This window comes from Galleria mellonella, unplaced genomic scaffold (genome assembly GCF_026898425.1).
Source record: "Galleria mellonella isolate WM207_F2 unplaced genomic scaffold, CSIRO_AGI_GalMel_v1 utg1634, whole genome shotgun sequence".
Lineage (NCBI taxonomy): Eukaryota > Metazoa > Arthropoda > Insecta > Lepidoptera > Pyralidae > Galleria > Galleria mellonella.
Window position 1 is genome coordinate 863109 of NW_026442007.1, and position 19014 is coordinate 882122.

Here is a 19014-nt window from a genome sequence, read left to right on the forward strand (position 1 = left end):
GTAAATAAAGTGGCAAAGTTGTAGTGTGAAGCGATGTGTATTTCTGTAATTTGTGGCGAAGTGACTGCATTTAAAAATATGACATCTTTGCTCATAAGGACAAGTTTCCAGAGCCGTAAAACATCTTATTAAAAAAAAGACGACTTAGTGAGATAGGATAAGTGTGCAAATATTCTTGGGTACTCAGTTTTAAAAACTAATATCATTTCGCTTGTTATTCCTAAAATTTACAGATTAGAAGTACCCGTAACCGGCGTGCGTGTATGAAAAGATTGATAAATATGGAAGAAGCGAAAGAGGTTTGTTTGAATCGAAGCATTTGGCATTACATTGTTTCTGCCTACCCTAATGGGAGACAGGCGTGACAGATATGTATGTATGTATGTACAGATTAGAAAATATGAAATTTAAAAGTGAAAATTTAAGTGATATAAAAGTGAAGTGAATTGGAGAAAAAGTGGGAAATCATTACAGAATAACTCCTATTTCCACATCTCATTCATATAAAATGAGCAGTTTTGACAATTTAGTGGTATTAATGAATACATAAACATTGCTCGGATGAATAATTCATCACAAAATTCAAAGCATTCGGACTGAAAATGAAACATTAACTCAATATTATCGTAACAAATTTTCATACTTGAATATCATCTACATAATAAATTGTGTTGCTAAAGGCGCAGATCAGGCTCACATTCTTCATTGGATATTGAATTATATTGTAATGCAATAGAGGACTTTTTAGAGTGGTCTGTAAGCTATTTAGGTTATAATAGACTTGTGCGAAAGCCTCTACTGAATCGGGCCGACCAATTATAGTGAACTTAATGAAACCAATAAATTTTGAAGCTTCTTCAGAATAATCTTCCTGCTTCGAATTAATGCTATAAAATATATTATTTTTTATGGAATAAAAATGAAAAAAAACTTTGCCTGCGCTATTTTTATACGCTGACAGCACCAGAGAGGAAAAAACGATTAAGATGAAGTGAGTCAGTTAACTAGAGGAAGACCTCGTGGAGGTCGACCTGACTATACTTTATATTGCTAGCTATAAGCCCGCTAGAATATATTACTGACAACCCCCATAAGAGGAAGGATGAAAGAAGAATTACGAAAGAGATGTATCGAACAATAACAAATAGAGATGTCGGTAGGGGCCGCCCTAGACGGACGTATGTCGACCTAATAGGCGACGTGCTGAAGAAGGCCCCAATTAAAAGTACCCGTAACCGGCGAGCGTGTGTGAAAAGATTGATGAGTGTGGAAGAAGCGAAAGAGGTATGTTTGAATCAAAGCATTTGGCGTTCCATTGTTCTACCTACCCTATTAGGAGATAAGCGTGATGGATAATGTATGTATGTATTATACCCTATAAGAGATTAATATTTTTTTTTATGGGTTTAAATGGTATGGTAACCTCGCCTGCGCTAACGATATACACTGACGGAGCACCAGTGAAGGGTGATAAATGAGAATGAAAACAGGCCAGTTAGCCCATCATGATGAATTCATTAGGAATTATCCATGATAGTTTCCAGGGGGAACCGCGAGGAGGTCGACCTGGTTGGGTACATTGCTAGCGATGGGATTTTCAGTCTCCATTACTAACAATCCCTTTCCCCCCTAAGAGATTAATATTAGGTAGTTACGAAATGGACTTTTTTTACTAAAGAAGAATAGATTTTCTCTCCGTCAGTAAAAACTTATAAATAGAACCCAAAACCTCATTCCCGTAAAAAAACGCGCACATTATGTATGACACATGTATGTATTTTTAAAAAAAAAAAATAGAAACATCTATAAGATAAATATTTATAGAAAGTAATTTTATCCATGTTATCTCCAATTCCCCATGGGTATTTTCAATAAACCTCTGTCAGATTATAAAACCTACGTAAAAACATTTCATATGATGACACGTATTGTCTGAGACCCCGCTGCTGAATTCTGCACGTATCACCAGAGGGAGACTTTGTACAAAAGTCGTTTGCTAAATACATTATACATCTTTTTTATGCAACTTAGAATGGCAAACAAGCTGACGGCCCACCTGATAAAAAGTGGCAATCGTTGCCTATAGACATGAGCAGTACCATGGACATAACAGAGTATACTGTTTCACCCATGATACCCCCCATGCGGTTCCATTCCTGAGGACTCAGGTGTTATTCTTCAGTACCCTGTAAATTCACAACTGCTTCACGGTAGAAACACGAATGGGACAGAGGTACCCAAGCAATCGACTTTTGTATAAAGTCTTCCTCTGGTATTTAGAAAATATATAAATATTTATACATATTTTGATTAATAGACTTATTTAACAGCAGAGCCTAAATTGCTGGGATTGGGAACATCAAAATTTTTAATACAAGTCATTTGTATGATGCGGCCATTCATTAAAAATGTATTTTACAAAATTTTCACGGAGACGGGAGATAAATGAATCCGCTAATGATACTATAATAAAAGAAAGATGTATACGCTATATTTTTAACCGACTTTAAAAAAAGAAAGTTCTCAATACGGTTTTTTTTTGTTATTTATAAAACGATAACAAAATTTCTTTTTTTATCCAAAAGAGATTTTGATTTATTATACTTACCATTAACTGTCCACTGCTAAAAATAAGGCTTTCCCATAAGGGGAGTATTGCCAGTAGTTGCCACGTTTGGCAAGCGGGTTGGTAACCGCAGGTAAGCTTTTAGAGATATTTTTTTTTTACACAACTTAGAATGGCAAACAATTCGTTTCGCCCATGATACCCCCCATGTGTTGCCATTCCTGAGGACTCAGGTGTTATTCCTCTGTACCCAGTAAATACCATACCATAAAGTTCAAGTGTTAGTGGAGAGATTCCGTGGAGGGCAAAACAATTGAGCGACGTGGCAAGGCGTGTTTTATAATTTTTATTTTTTGACATAATGTATTCGTTAACTTATTAACTTTCTTTTTTCTTTTTTGCCTTACTAGCTGACTCGATGACCCGAATAGCAGAATAAGTATTAAAAAAACTTAAAAAATTAAAGAATCGACTGTTAGGCGGTACGAAGTTCGCGGGGTCAGCTAGTACATAATAAAACTGAGGGCCTACCATGAAATGTTTTCCGAAATTTCGGAGCCAAACGAAACACAAATTTGATGTTAAAATTACATAACACATGCCGTTTAGAAATATTAAAAATGTTAAAATATCGTTCATTTGGACTTTTATGATAGGATGTATGACGAACGAAATGTTAAACTCTATTTATTGGTCCGATTTTGGTATAAACAAAAACACGAAATTGAGTCCGAAATTTCGGAATTTCATTTCATGGCAGACCCGCTGGTCTCTAGTAATAATCCTTTTTTCATGATGACTGATGATGAAAAATTATCTTTTTTTATAAATACTAACAATGGAGCAAACAAGCTGACGGCCCGCTTGATGGGGCATAGTAACCGTCGTCAATAGAGGCGACACGGCGACCGTGACATGACATGAACAAACAACACACGTAAATTGTCCGCGAGCGTAGTTGAGAAACTGTGTAAAATCACCACCGAGCCAACAAAAGATCTCTTCACTCAACAAATAAAAGAAAAATATTTCAGTCATATAAGAAACGTGCGTTAGAAGAAATTATTATTCAAAAACAACAATTATATAACAATGACTGAGAATAACTTAAAATGTATGTATGTACACACAAGGCGCAACTGGAAATATCTACAATTTAAATCAACAACAACTTCAATGTCAGACGCATTCGTTTACATTACAATTGTCACTTAAAAATTGTTATGCACTAGTTATTGCCGTTCGAGATGTTAAAAACAAATATTCAGTCAAGTGTGAATTGGTCTCTCGCACTGAGAGTTCCATACATACATGTGCAAGTACATTTTGCTTCGTAAAAAAGAACGCACATACACGCACGCGCGCACGCACACACACACACATGCACACACACACACACACACACACAGAGAGAGAGAGAGAGAGAGAGAAAGATACGCACATGCACGCACACACACACGCACGCACACGCGCACACACGCGCACGCACATACGCACGCGCACGCGCGCGCTTACTGTCTCGAATCTGGCTATTCTGGGTTGTGCCCCTAGATTTTCGTTTAAGGAACGGGCGACTTGTAAATATTGTGGTAATTATTATTATTATCATGATGATGATTAGTCCTGAGCTTTTTGCGGACACGAAGACCGCTTTGACTCCGCTATTATTGATTATTTGTCAGCTCAGGAAGCTGTTGTTGACATTGATGTGCTCGGATGTGGTTTACATAAACAATCTTTTTAGTAAAGGTCCTTGCATATAGCGGACATACAAGTACACCATCGCTGTTGCAATTATAAGGCACTGCTGCTAGTGGTCGAGCTTTTATTTCATCACTCTTCACCTCCAGTTGAAAAAGACGTGAAATTTCAAAATTTTTTATCATACTATTTGATCAAAACACCATAGACGAGACCATCTAATAATAATTGATTCTCTTCTTACAGGTAGTTCACGTGAAGGCCAGTTAGGTGAGATAGTGAAAATGTGACAAGAACCATCAACTGCTTCTGTCCACAGCATGTGTACAGTGGATTCAACGAGAAATTTAAAACCCAAGTGTTAGTCAATAAAACAGTCGTGACAAATGAATTTTATATTAATGCATTATATACATTAATCATTAACAATGATAACGTGATATATAAAAATCATTACAATTAAATCGAAGTGTTCATTAGAGTGCAGAAAAATGACGATGCGGTGTTAATCGTTCAAATCATGTGTATGGAACTGAAGTGACGTAATAAAGGAAATAATGAAAGTATAGTGGGAAAAATGGGTTGCAAATTAGGAAAGCTCGCGGCCTCTGAGCGCCAGAGATGTGGCAACGCTGGTCCGAGCCTGGCGGATGGACCGCCTCCGGCCACCGACCCACGACTCCCGTTGACTGCCAAGCAGAAATACTCCATGTTGGCCTCGTGGAAAGGAATCTCAAGGGCGATGGAGAAGACTGGCATTTGTATGTTTATAAAGTGAGTATTACGTATTTATATATACATATACAATTTACTTTTTACATATATAGAAATATTATATTACAAAGAACTATGTTCTGTTAATAAGTAGTTGTGTCTTTAATCGTGAAAGCATGGACAGCGGACGAAAGAAAAAAAAAAGAAAGAGTGAATCTATTCATTGAATCATGCGACTCACACAGTGACAAGTAAAAAAGTAAAGTAAACAAAAGTAAGTGTAATAATATTATGTCGCCATTAAGGGATTTTGGCAGTAGTTGCCACGCTTGGCAGGCGGGTTGGCAACCACAGTTAGGTCTTTTGAGATATTTTAAGAGGATCCCTGGACTATAAACTCCTTTAATCGCCTGTTACGACACCCAGGGGAAAGGAAGGGGTGGTCCATTCTATGGCAAAATAAGATTAGGTATAAGCCAAAACAAAAACAAACAAACTAAGAGAATAAAATATAAAAAGCACCTACAGTTTCCTGCTCAAATGAAGCCAAAATTTTAAAGACATACAATCAGTATAGTACAGTATAGTACACTTAAATAGACGAACGGACCAACACATAAACAACGAGCTTACCCACAAGTTTGGGGGAAAAAGGATTGTTAGTAGTGCGAACTACCAGTCCCATTGCTGGCAATATATTCTGTCAGGTCGACCTCTACGTGCTCCCCCCTAGATACCATAGTGCCGAATTACAGGTGTATTCATCACGATGGGCTAACTGTCCTGCCTTTTCATTCTGACCTATCATTCTGTACCGTCAGTGTATACCGTTAGCGCGGGCGGGGTTGCCATTCCATTATCATCCATTAAAAAAGCCCACAAGTTTATCCTCTTCTAGTCTATGATAAAAAAGTGTGAGCCGAACTCACGCACCGGGGATTCCGTAAAATATATAAATGATAAAAAAAATTTGCACTAATTTTAATGTAACAAATTTTCGTACTTTTCTCTTCATTTATGCTGCACGACATTGTATTTTGTCAAATTTAATGAACTTTCAGAGGGAAACTTTGTACAAAAGTCGATTGCTTGGGTACCTCTGTCCCATTCGTGTTTCAACCGTGAAGCAGTTGTGTTTGCATGGCTGTGTTTCGGTTTGAAGGGTGGGATATGACGTGAATTTACTGGGTACAGAGGAATAACACCTGAGTCCTCAGGAACGGCAACGCATGGGGGGTATCATGGATGAAACAGTATACTCTGTTATGTCCATGGTACTGCTCATGTCTATAGGCGACGGTTACCACTTTTCATCAGGTGGGCCGTCAGCTTGTTTGCCATTCTATGTTGTATAAAAAAAATAAAAAAATCTAAATCAACGGGAAATACATATACATACACACAAATATACATTTTGGTTTCCTTGCAAACGTCAAAATATACGTTACTAAATCTTTTAATTGAGTTGTAGTTTGGTTTATACCGCTTTTACAAGGGATTGCGGACTTAAATATTTGATGTTAATTTCAGCTTGATACCTCTATGTATTTCTGAGAAAAAGGGTCTTGACAGACAGTTAAATAGGTAGACGGGTAACAAAGTAATCTTATAACGGTTCTATTTTTACTTTTGACTTACGGAACCCTAAAATTTTCTTATTTTATTCAAGATTTAATCCACTAAACATATGTATTTAGAGTCCCATTATTATTTTCATCTTATTATTTTGGATGGATGGAATATGGTAACCGTCGCCTAATACTACTTGCCCAAGCAAACGACTTTTGTACAAAATCTCCCTCTGGTTTAATTATTAACTGACTTTACCTATTTAATTAATAATAGTTTTTTAATTCATATTCTGCGCATTATACATGTTTTTTAGTAGTTTTTCCGTAAAAAAGTAACAAAAATCCATCCATACATTGGAAAAAGAAATGACATAAAATACCTTATTCCTGTCCATATCTATAAACGGCGGTAATTTTAATTAATTCTTTCCATCAGTACTAATCATGTTTGTCATTCTATATTACATAAAAAAAAAGTTTGGATTTAGTAACAAACATACAAATAAACTTTCACATAATATAAGGTTGGGTATATTTGACAGTTTGTCGGAGCGCAGCGAACTGGGTCAAGATCGTGACATCACTCCGTGGAGATAAAACACTCTCCATTTCTCGTGGCGTAATAAGGGGCCAATAAAAGCGAACACGTGCCTCCATCTCGAGTAATGCCTGATGAATCACTAGGCTTTATTATTATGTGTTAATAAGCATGAATACTAGCTGTGCCTTGACGATTTGTCCGCGTTTATTAATGTACAAAGTACCCCGTATGGTGATTTTGTATATGATTAATTTGTGCACAAAATGTCGTTCAATTCTGACCAGTCGTTTATATTTTAAATAGTCATTCGTTCCGACTTTACACAGGTAGATGGAAAGATAAATTAGTATATTATTTTAGTTTTTAATAACTAATTTTTTTTGACAACTTATTATTTTTTACAGGCAGAAAAAACACAGGTTTTTTTGCTACCTGCACTACGACCTTTCCATGATCTTTTGTCGCCAAATATATAGTTGCTTTCGTAGGGTTATATATATGTGTGTGCGTGTGTGCGTGCGTGCGTGTGCGTGCGTGCGTGCGTGTGTGTGTGTGTGTGTGTGTATGTGTGTGTGTGTGTGTGTGTGTTTGTGTAAAATAAATTAATACCCAGATTAATTGCGATATATGTAAACAAAACATTTTTATACGCCTTTCATAAAATGTTTATACTCTAATATTTATTTAATTACTAACGGCTCCGGCAGACGTTGTTCTGCCATATAAATTAGGGAGAGACCCTAATCACCGAGCGATATTAAATATACTATACAACCTACTCTCATACCTACTAAATATACATAAAAAATTTCATAAAAATCGATCGAGCCTTATGGTCGCACTCTTATGAGTGCGACCACAAACACCGTGTTACGAGATTTTTATATATGTAAATAATTTGTTGGATATGCCGTATGGTCCCGGCATAGAATAGGCCACCCCTTCCTTTCCCGTGGGTGTCGTAGGAGCCGACTAAGAAAGGACGAGGGATGGGCAGCAACGTCCCTCTTAAAACATTTCTGAAGCCTAACTTCGGTTGCCAATCCGCCTGTCAAGCGTGACAAATACTGGCAAAACCACACATGGGGGGCGTTTATGATCAGCAGTGGGTAGTTAAATGCTAATGTGATGATGAAATAATGAAATAAACTTAAGAAAATAATTTCTGATGATGCAAAAAAAAGAAGAACTAATTAAGAGCGTTCTGTATATTCCCTCAAAAGTTTAACTTTATTCCGTACAATGGATGGTACGCCCGTGATTTTATGTTACTTTCATTGTTTTTTCAGTTACGATCTTTTTTCATGGACAAACTTCGTCTCCCAATATGGTTATTAGTTCAAGATATAAAAGTTTTCAGGCTCGAAAATTTGAACTAACCAAATGTAATATTTCAAGACCAATATTGTTTTAGGTCATGTTTTGTGTAAATTAATAATTCACCTTTGAAATAAGAGGATCAACAATTTAATTCAAAATTCAAAAAATTCAAAATTCAAAAATCATTTATTCATGTAGGACATTTTAGCCGCTTATGAACGTCAAATTTTTACATTATAATTTTATATTTTCCCTACCGTCCAGTTCGGTATATAGATCCAATTGAGAAGAACTGGCAAGAAACTCAATTGAATTACTTTTTTTTTAAAGCCAGTTTATTTACAATGTATATTTATATAGGTGTCTATGTCTAACATTAAATGAAAATTCAGTGCATGAACAACTATTGCCATGCACACTCGTCATTCAAGTAATCGTTTAGTGAGTAATAGGCTTTGCTCAGTAAATATGATTTAACAGATGTTTTGAATTTATTTAAGGGTAATTCCAACATATCCTTTGGTATCTTATTGTAAATTTTTATACCTATTCCCATAAAAGACCTATTAACTTTTTCTAAACGATACTTGGGGACAGCAAGTTTGTCTTTAAATCTAGTATTAATATTATGAATATTGCTGTTTTTTGGAAATAAGTCAAGATTTTTATGAACATATAGAATATTTGAATATATAAATTGAGAAGCAACGGTGAGAATATTTGCCTCTTTGAATTTCTCTCTTAATGAGTCACGACTCTTCATACAGTAGATCGCTCGAACGGCACGTTTTTGTAATATGAATATATTCTTAATATCTGCCGCTTTTCCCCATAGTAATATTCCATAAGAGAGTAAACTATGAAAATAACTAAAATAGACTAATCTAGCAGTATCAGTATCAGTGTACTGTCTAACTTTACGCACGGCAAAAGCTGCTGAACTTAGTTTCGCTGCAAGGCTTTGAATTTGTGCACCCCATTGTGTTTTATCTAGTGTGATTCCTAGAAAGACAGTAGATTCTATAAATTCGAGAGATTCGTCATTTAATTTAATATTGCAATTAGTATTAAAACTTTTAGATAGAGAGAAATTAACACATTTTGTTTTTTTAGCGTTTAACATAAGATTGTTAGTTGTAAACCAGTGCAGGAGACGCCGTAAAGCACTATTTACATCGTCATAATTATTAGTCATTCTATTAACTTTAAAAATCAATGAAGTATCGTCTGCAAACAATACTATGCCGCATCTATCCTGCATGGCATATGGGAGATCATTAATGTAAACTAGGAATAAAAATGGACCGAGAATAGATCCTTGAGGTACACCCATTTGCACAAGTGACCCGTCAGACGTAGCGTTGCTAATCTTCACTTTCTGTATTCTATCAGATAGATAAGATTTTATTAAATTTAAAGCATTGTCTTTGACGCCATAAAAAGCAAGTTTTTTTAGCAATGTATTATGATCAACGCAATCAAAAGCCTTAGAAAGGTCACAAAAAACACCTATCACATCCATTTTAGTTTCCCATGCAGCAAATACGTGTCTAAGCAACTCTGCACCTGCGTCTGTAGTTGAACGACCTTTGGAAAAACCGAATTGACTATTGTGGATTAAATTATTTAAATTGAAATAACTGACAAGTTGCATAAGGATTATTTTTTCAAAAATTTTACTGAGTGCTGGGAGTATGGATATAGGTCTATAATTTATTGGGTCACTCCTATCTCCAGATTTAAAAAGCGGTATGATTTTACTAATTTTCATTATGTTAGGAAATTTACCTTCATCTATACATTTATTGAAAATAAAAGCAAGAGAGGGCGCAATAATTTCCATTATACTATCCAGTATTTTAACAGATATACCCCATAGATCCTCTGTTTTTTTATTATTAAGTTGTTTGAATATTTTCATTATTTCTACTGATGATGTATGTCTAAAGTTAAATACAGCTGATGACTTGCTAACATTGTCTGTTAGTAAAGTTTCAGCAGCAGACGGGGAAGATTTTAGAGCCTGTGTCGTAATTAATGGAATATTAGTAAAATAAGATTCGATTGTATGCGCGACCTCTGTGTCGGAATTTACCAATTTGTTATTAATATTTAAAGCTATTTTGCTATTTTGAAAATTAACTTTTCCAGTTTCGCTATTTATTACTTTCCAAGTGGCTTTTATTTTATCTTTAGATTTAGTTATTATTTTACCTAAATAGAGAGACTTAGCTGTATGACAAACCTTTTTAAATATTTTCGAATAAGATTTTACATGTTCATGAAATAAGGGATCGGATATATAGCTTCGTTTTTCGTAAAGTTCGTAAAGATTAGCCCTAGACTTATAAATACCAAACGTGGCCCAGTCACAAAACTTTGATTTTACACTAGTTGAAAATGTTTTTGTTTTAAATTCACTGCTAGCTTCATGTTCAATTAAATTAAAAATGTGTTCACATACAATGTCCGGGTCATATTGAGGTACTATGACACTAGATATTTTATGTTCAATTTTATTTTTAAAACGTGCCAAATTCTTTTGTGTTATTTGTCTGCATGTAATTGTTTGAGTCCCTTTGGATCCCTTAGTTTCAATTATAACTTTTTGTCCGTAATGATCAGATCCAAGACAGTCGAAATTCATTTTCACCTTTACTTCACAATTACAAAAAACATTATCTATACAAGTGGCAGAATTTCCTGCGACCCTAGTGGGTTCTAAAAAAAGATTGTGCAAATTAAATGATTTAAATAAGTTAATCAATCTTAAGCTTATTGAGCATTCCGATAATAAATCAACATTAAAATCGCCACATACAAATAATGTTTTATTCCTCCGTGCGACTCGTCTCAATGCTTCCTCCATAGCCAGTTCAAAAGAATCAAAACAAGCCGATGGCGGACGATAAACGCAAATTATTATACAAGTAACTAATTCTACGCAAGATAGTTCAATTGTTTGCTCAATAGAAATATTTACAATGTCTTGACGGTTTTTATATTCTACATCATTTTTTAAAATAATAATTGACCCGCCATGAATGGCATTGTTCCTAGCAAAAAAACTAGCTATATTATAATGTTCAAAAGGACAAATTATTTCATATTGTTTAAGCCAATGTTCTGTCAGACATAACACCCGTACATTGTTAGATTCTAAGAAAAGACTTAATTCTAATTCTTTGCTGGAGAAGCCACGAATATTTTGATGAATAATGACCATATCCTGTGGCTTAACCAATGTCGTAGAAGTTAGTTTAAATTAACACATGTCACATTATTAGTATAATTACTAATATTACTAATTAAACCCGTTATACTACTTATAATGGGATCATAAATGTTATACGCTAGTAAACTAGCAATAGTCTTTTTTTGTTTTTTAGGAAGATAAAAATTACCTCCCGTCATATAATAATTTGTAACAAATTTGTTACTTTCAAAATAAAATATATCATTACAATGATATGTCATTGAATAAATTAAATTATTTATACTATAAATGAACTTATTCTGTTCATTAGTCAGGGATTGAGAGTAGGGAAATGCGCATAATAATATTTTACCTATACCAAGCTCCACTATATTATATAATGATTTTATTAAATTAACTATATCAGATTTACGCATATGCAAACAATTCCCTAACGCTATTACTAGGGTCGTGTGAATATCATATTTTTCATTTACTATATTTTTTATAATCTTATATATACCTGATCCCGGAAAACAATTATTTATTACTTGTTGCGAGAGGCAGTTCGATAATAAACTACCTAAATCCTTGCCAAATTCATCTGAATAAACAATTGTTCTCCTGATGGTTTCATGTACAGTGCTGCATTTATTTACTTTTGTACTGTTTCGTGTGGGTAAACATGAAACGTCTGGCCCCGTGACGGATGAGATATCAATGTTCAACTGATTATGGTGGGACGGTTGGATATAGTTATCAGACTCTGGTGAATTACAGTGACATCTATCCGTAAGAGAAACAAACCGCTCCATGTTGTAGTTACCTAATTTTATTAAATTATCCAACTGATCAGAATATTCATGTATTTCATTCTTAGCTGATTCGTATTTCAAAGATAAATTGGACAACGAGTTCTCTAATAGTTTAATTTTTTGTGATAATTCATCTATTTCTAAATCTTTGTTATATATTTTTTCTTTACAATTATTTAATTCTATTGATAAGTCAATTTTTTGCTTCCTAGTAATAATTGATTTTAAACACTTTTTATGACTTTTCACTAAATTTTCTGATTTTCGAATACATTTATTTAATTTTACATATTTTTTTAACTTCTTACTACTATTAATACGTACTTTATTAGGACTATAGGAGCTTGGTGTATTTGTCAAATCTATGGTCACAAGGGGCAGAGCAGATGTTTGATCACTAGTAGTATTTAACATTTCTGTATACAGATCCATGGTCTCGTTATAACTACTCAACCGCCTGTGATCCAACAAAGATTTATTTTGTGATTGAACTTTAAAAATTCGAAAACAATTTAAAACTATTTGAACTATTATGCATATATATTACAGAAAAGTGACAATGTCTAATAAATCCGGCAAATTTAAATACTTAAAAATAATAAAAAGTACATTTATCGTATATAATTAATAAATATAACATTGTATCGTTATATTTATTAATTGTATTGTATTGTATTGTAAAAATCTTTATTGTACATAACTCAGATTAAATACTAGTAAATGATTTAGTATACAATGGCGGACTTATCCCATAAAGGGATCTCTTACAGTCAACCTTTTGTCTTGTTTTTGTTTATGTAATTGTCTTGCTTATTTCTTATATTGTATAATGCAAGTAAAGTATACTCATTCATTCATCCATTTATAAATAAACACCTGCTAACTATTAATTCTAATTTTTTAATAAAATAATTATTATAATATGTAATCAAATTTTAAATAGTAAAAATAATATAATTTATGAAAAATTTTATTAGTTTTTAAACTATTATTGACTGCCGACATCAGACGGTTCTATCGTGTAACCTAATTGTACTGGTTATTTGATTAGAATTATTTTGTTTAATTCCGCTACCATTAGTATGTGTGTGACTGCCAACACTCGAAGATTGATTACCACTGTTTCTACCAAAAGTTCCACAACCTTCTATATTAGCCACCAATCTCCGACCACCATTTTGCTCACGCACGTTTTGCAACACGTGTTTTACCTCTAAACAAGGAGGTCTATGTTCAGCAGTGAACTGTTAATATCAGATATAATGGTGATGAAGTAAAAGAAGATTAGTAAGGAGTAAGAAGATATAGGTGGCTCAGGACCGTTCCTTATGGTAGTCTTTTTTTTTATACAACTTAGGCAAACAAGCTGACGGTCCACCTGATGAAAAGTGGTAACCGTCGCCTATAAATATGAACAGTAATATGGACATAACAGAGTATACTGTTTCACCCATCATATCCCCCATACGTTGCCATTCCTGAGGACTCGAGTGTTATTTCTCTGTACTCAGTAAATTCACGCCATATCCCACCCTTCAAACCGAAACACAGCCATGCAAACACAACTGCTTCACGGTTGAAACACGAATGGGACAGAAGTACCCAAGCAATAGACTTTTGTACAAAGTCTCCCTCAGGGGCGTTCTAAACTCATATTTATGGTATTTTAACAATTCTTTTTACAATCAATAAGGTTTATTTCCTTGTTGGTGTAATATTTTTTCGTTATTGAAGTTTCGTTTGTGGAGAAAAATGTTACGTGTTTCTATTTTCCTTTACGCATGTAAATCTGCGTCGCTATATTTGTTTGTATACGTAGGTGAACCATCCAAAGCGGCGCTTAGCAACGTACGCGAAGAATGTTATATTATTCATGATATTATGAAATATTATATTCGTGGTATAAACAATACCGAAACTACATATGTTGTATGTAGCAATCCTTCTTAATATTAGTGATTTGCGAGGCCGTGTAGTCCTGGCTTAGAATAGGCCACCCTTTCCCGTGGGTGTCGTAAGAAGCGATTAAGGGAGGGCGAGGGATAGAAGCGTCCCTCTTAAAACGTCTCCGAAGCCTAATTACAGTTGCCAAGTCACCTGCCAAATGTCACTACTGCCATCCCCCCCTCCCCCCCCCCCCCCAAGGAGGAGGCTTATGTTCAGCAGTGGACACGACGTTTCGTTAAAGAAGCGACGTTAGAGCAATCATGTTTCGGTTTGAACGGTGGGATATGGCGAGAATTTACAGGGTACAGAGGAATAACACCTGAATCCTCAGGAATGGCAACGCATGGGGGGTATCATGGGCGAAACAGTATACTCTGTTATGTCCATGGTTCAGCTCATGTCTATAGGCGACGGTTACCACTTTCCATCAGGTGGGCAGTCAGCTTGTTTGCCATTCTAAGTTGTATAAAAAAAAAGGTATCCAGACACGATCAGCTTAAAGTGAACTTGGTCTTTTATATAATTTTTGGGTATTCAATGTTATAATGAAAATTTCCACCATTATGCAAAGAAGGTTTAAATCTTTTGATGTATTCCGTATGAATTATGTACAATAAAGATTTTACAATACAATACAATACTGGTTCTGCTATTATTGAAGTAGTATTAGTAAGTTTTTTTTTTTTATGGAACGCGAACTCATGTCATGTGTTCATGATAATTCATTTGATATTTGTTGGTTTGTTGCGTGAATGCATAATTCTACTGATTAACAAAAGGCACAAATAAAACAAAAATGTATAATCTCCTTGCGGTACACAAGGTTGACTGAAAGAAATTACTTTAAGGGATATATCCGCCTGTGTACATTTTAGTATAACCTAACATCTATACTATAAGTGAATATACAAAAGCGTATAAATAAATAAATCTATAATAATTATATTGTTCTACTTGCGACTTCATTTAATTAACTAGAAAACCAGTAAAATGTGTTAAAATTTTTCCATCACACCACATGTATTACAAATTACAAATTATTGTCAAATGATTGAATTGTTCAAATTAATGGAGACAATAAGAATAGAATAGAATAGAAAGAATAGAACGAAAATACATATAAAAAATATATTACTTAACTAGGAAAACAGTAAAAAATAAAAAAATTATGAAATTTGGAAAATATTATAATAATAATAACGGGGACTGGATTTCAGTATCGGAGAGGAGGTACACGAGTGTCTCACCTTCTGTACATGGATGACTTGAAACTGCTAGCTCCGAGCGTCGAACGCCTGACGGAGCTGCTAAATATCGTAAGCGATTATAGCAGCTCTATTAGGATGGCGCTCGGAATAGACAAGTGCGCGGTCCTCCATGTGCAGAGGGGACGGGTCACTCAAACTGAAGGGATCGCCACAGATCCCTCTAATATTAAAACCCTCTCCGAGGCTGAAACATACCGGTATCTGGGCATGTCACAAAACATCGGTGTGAAGGAGACGGATATGAAACAGTCAGTCCGCGAGGAATTTTTTGCGCGCCTTACAAGAGTACTGAAAAGTTCTTTGTCGGGCGCCAATAAAATCCGAGCTTATAACGGCTGGGTCATACCCGTACTCCTTTACACTTTTGGCGTGCTCAGATGGTCTCAAACCGATCTCGAAGCCCTGGATCGGAAAGTCCGCACAACTATGACCCTCCATAGAATGCATCACCCGAAATCGTCAGTCATGAGGCTGTATATCCCGCGGAAGGCTGGTGGTCGAGGCTTGTTAAGTGTTAAGACCATGCACAACCGCGAGGTTGACAGCCTCAGGACATATTTTCTGGAGAAAATAGACGAGGGTTTGCATAGAGAGGTCATAGAATGTGACAAAGGATTCACCCCTCTTTCTCTGGCTAAAGAGGACTGGCGAAAACCCGAAGTTTTGGGTACCTCTCAGCGGGAGGCCGTATGGAAAGAGAAGGAGTTGCACGGAAGGTTCTTCAAAGCCCTTCACGGGCCGTACGTAAACACGAAGACCTCCGTGCACTGGCTACAGTTCGGTGATCTCTTCGGAGAGACCGAGGGTTTTGTCTGTGCAATACAAGATCAGGTGGTTAAGACGAACAATTACCGAAAGCATATTCAGAAGGATGGCACTGAGGACATCTGTCGAGCATGTCGCCATCCCGGAGAGTCACTCAGACATATGCTTTCGGGTTGTTCAGCTCTTGCCAACACTGAGTACTTGCACAGGCACAACCAGGTAGCCAAAATACTCCATCAAGAGCTAGCTCTGAAGTACGGCCTCGCGAATGAGAGGTTGCCGTACTATAAGTACGAGCCACAGCCGGTCCTCGAAAGCGACAGCGTCAGGCTCTACTGGGACCGATCCATCATCACGGACAGGACTGTTCTTGCGAACAAACCTGATATCGTGGTGATGGACCGGGCACTTTCGAGGGTGTTTTTGGTGGATGTCACCATACCGCATGACGAGAACCTCGTGAAAAGAAACCGAGAAGAAGAGAAAATATCTCGACCTGGCTCATGAGGTGACCGAAATGTGGGGGGTGACATCTACCGAAATCATCCCAATCGTTATGTCGGTGAACGGTCTTATCCCAACCAGTCTGGAACAACATCTCAGACGGTTGGGATTCCAAGGCGGCTCACTCCCGGGAAAGATGCAGAAAGCGGTGCTCTTAGATTCTGCCCGCATTGTACGCCGGTTTCTCTCCCTGGGGCCCTGAACCCCGGCCGACTGTGCTTCTGCCGGGGGTTAGTTGCCATCTCCTCTCCTTAAGAGGGGAGATGAGAATTTTAGTGAAATTTAAAAAATAATAATAATAATATTAATATTTCTTTATTTATAAATTACAAAGATCTATTCTTGTTAGTAACAATTGACTTAAACTATATTAGTAGAAGAAAAATAATACAAAATTTATTTTATGGCCCCTATAATAATTTTGACCCACAATGAGAGGATCGGGCTATCGTATTTATTACATAATGCCCTCATATAATTCATAAAATTTGGATAATATAATATTTTCCAAATTTCATGTTGTTCAAGTTCTAAGAAGCAACGAAAAAGTCACTTTCACATTTACAATATTAGTAAGGTTTATAAGCAAAAACTGCGATTCTTATTTGATTATTGTCTCCTTGAGATCGACGAGAAAAAATAATGTAAACGTAACAAATTAACTTAGGAGCTAAAGGTACACTTTGGATAGTCTTTCTGGGGTTTTTATTTTATTTACCACCAACAATATTCTCAATTTTATTGTATTTTTAATGTTTGTTACCTTATAACTTCATCAGTTATAAACCGATTCGGAAAAATCATTTCTTTTATCTAAAAGTATACACTTATAGATTATAAATGATTTTTCCGAATCGGTTTATTGATAAAATTGAGAATATTCTTCTTTTTCATTCAGTTGGACTTGTAGAAATTTTATCAAAATCGGTTCAGCAGTTATTACAAAAGAACTAGTTAACTAGTCGAAAACGAAAAAAAATTAAGCTCCCTGTGTAGGTAGTAAATTAACAGTTGGTCACCCCGTATTATGAAAGCGGGGTGGTGCCTCAATTTTTTTTCACTTTTTTTGGTAAAGACAACAGTGTAAGTCGGTAATACATGGGGACTTTCCATTCCATTTTAGGCATTTTGTATATATATATATATATATATATATATATACAAGCTGACGACCCGCCCGATGAAAAGTGGTAACCGTTGCCTGTAGACATGAACTGTACTATAGACATAACAAAGTATATTATTTAACTCATGAGAGTCCTAATGCATCGCCAGTCATTGGATAGAGGTGTTATTCCTCTGTACCCAGTAAATTCACGCCATATCCCACCCTTCAAACCGAAACACAACCATGCAAACACGACTGCTCCACGGCAGAAACACGAATAGGACAGAAGTGTCTACGCAAAAGACTTTTATAAAAATAATAATTTACATTAAATCTCTGATATATTAGATATGTCTATCAGTTGTCTAGTATTCACAGTATAAGCCTTGCTTAATTTAGAACTAGACAGCGCCGTAAAAATCGAATGGTATTTATTATTACAAAATTAAAAAAATGCTACACACCATGAGTCTATGTCACCATCCAGGACGCTACGAAGGTCGTCAATAAAGCGGGGGTCGTTATCAATTATTTACAGCGGCATCGAGTCAGGCTAACAAAGAAACAAACGTCCCTCCATTTGTCGTGAAAAAATAAAAGCCACTGACAGTGGAAAAAAATATTTTCATAAAATAAAACGGCTCAAGCTCGAAGATGATTTAAGAGATTGTAATTATTTCGAATGCGTGAATAAAAGCTTTTTATTTATTCATTCCGTTCTCCTGTATATTAAAATTTTCAACATATTAGAAATGTGTACACACACGCACATGTACACACGCACGCACGCACGCACGCACGCACGTACGCACGTACACACTCTCCGATGAACGACGAGATGTTTCGTAGACATCTTACAGCGTAAATATTCGAATTTAGAATCCCGAAACGCGTGTATATATAAGTAAATTTAAATTTAGATCGTGATATCGCGTTTATATTATATACATATATAAAAATAGATATTGCACTGTAACAATATTAAATTTTTTTGCTCG

The 19014-nt window shown here is 35.5% G+C and overlaps 1 protein-coding gene across 2 annotated transcripts in view; it reads left to right on the plus strand.

Annotated features, from left to right (window-relative positions):
* LOC113516545 (neuroglobin-like) overlaps positions 1-19014 on the plus strand; it is a 92176-nt gene that overhangs the window by 42644 nt on the left and 30518 nt on the right. For both annotated transcript variants that reach the window (XM_052892632.1, XM_052892631.1), the window contains exon 2: positions 4514-5041. In XM_052892632.1, the coding sequence (XP_052748592.1) occupies positions 4845-5041 (197 nt within the window). In that variant the 5' untranslated portion in view covers positions 4514-4844. The remainder of the gene's footprint in view (positions 1-4513; positions 5042-19014) is intronic.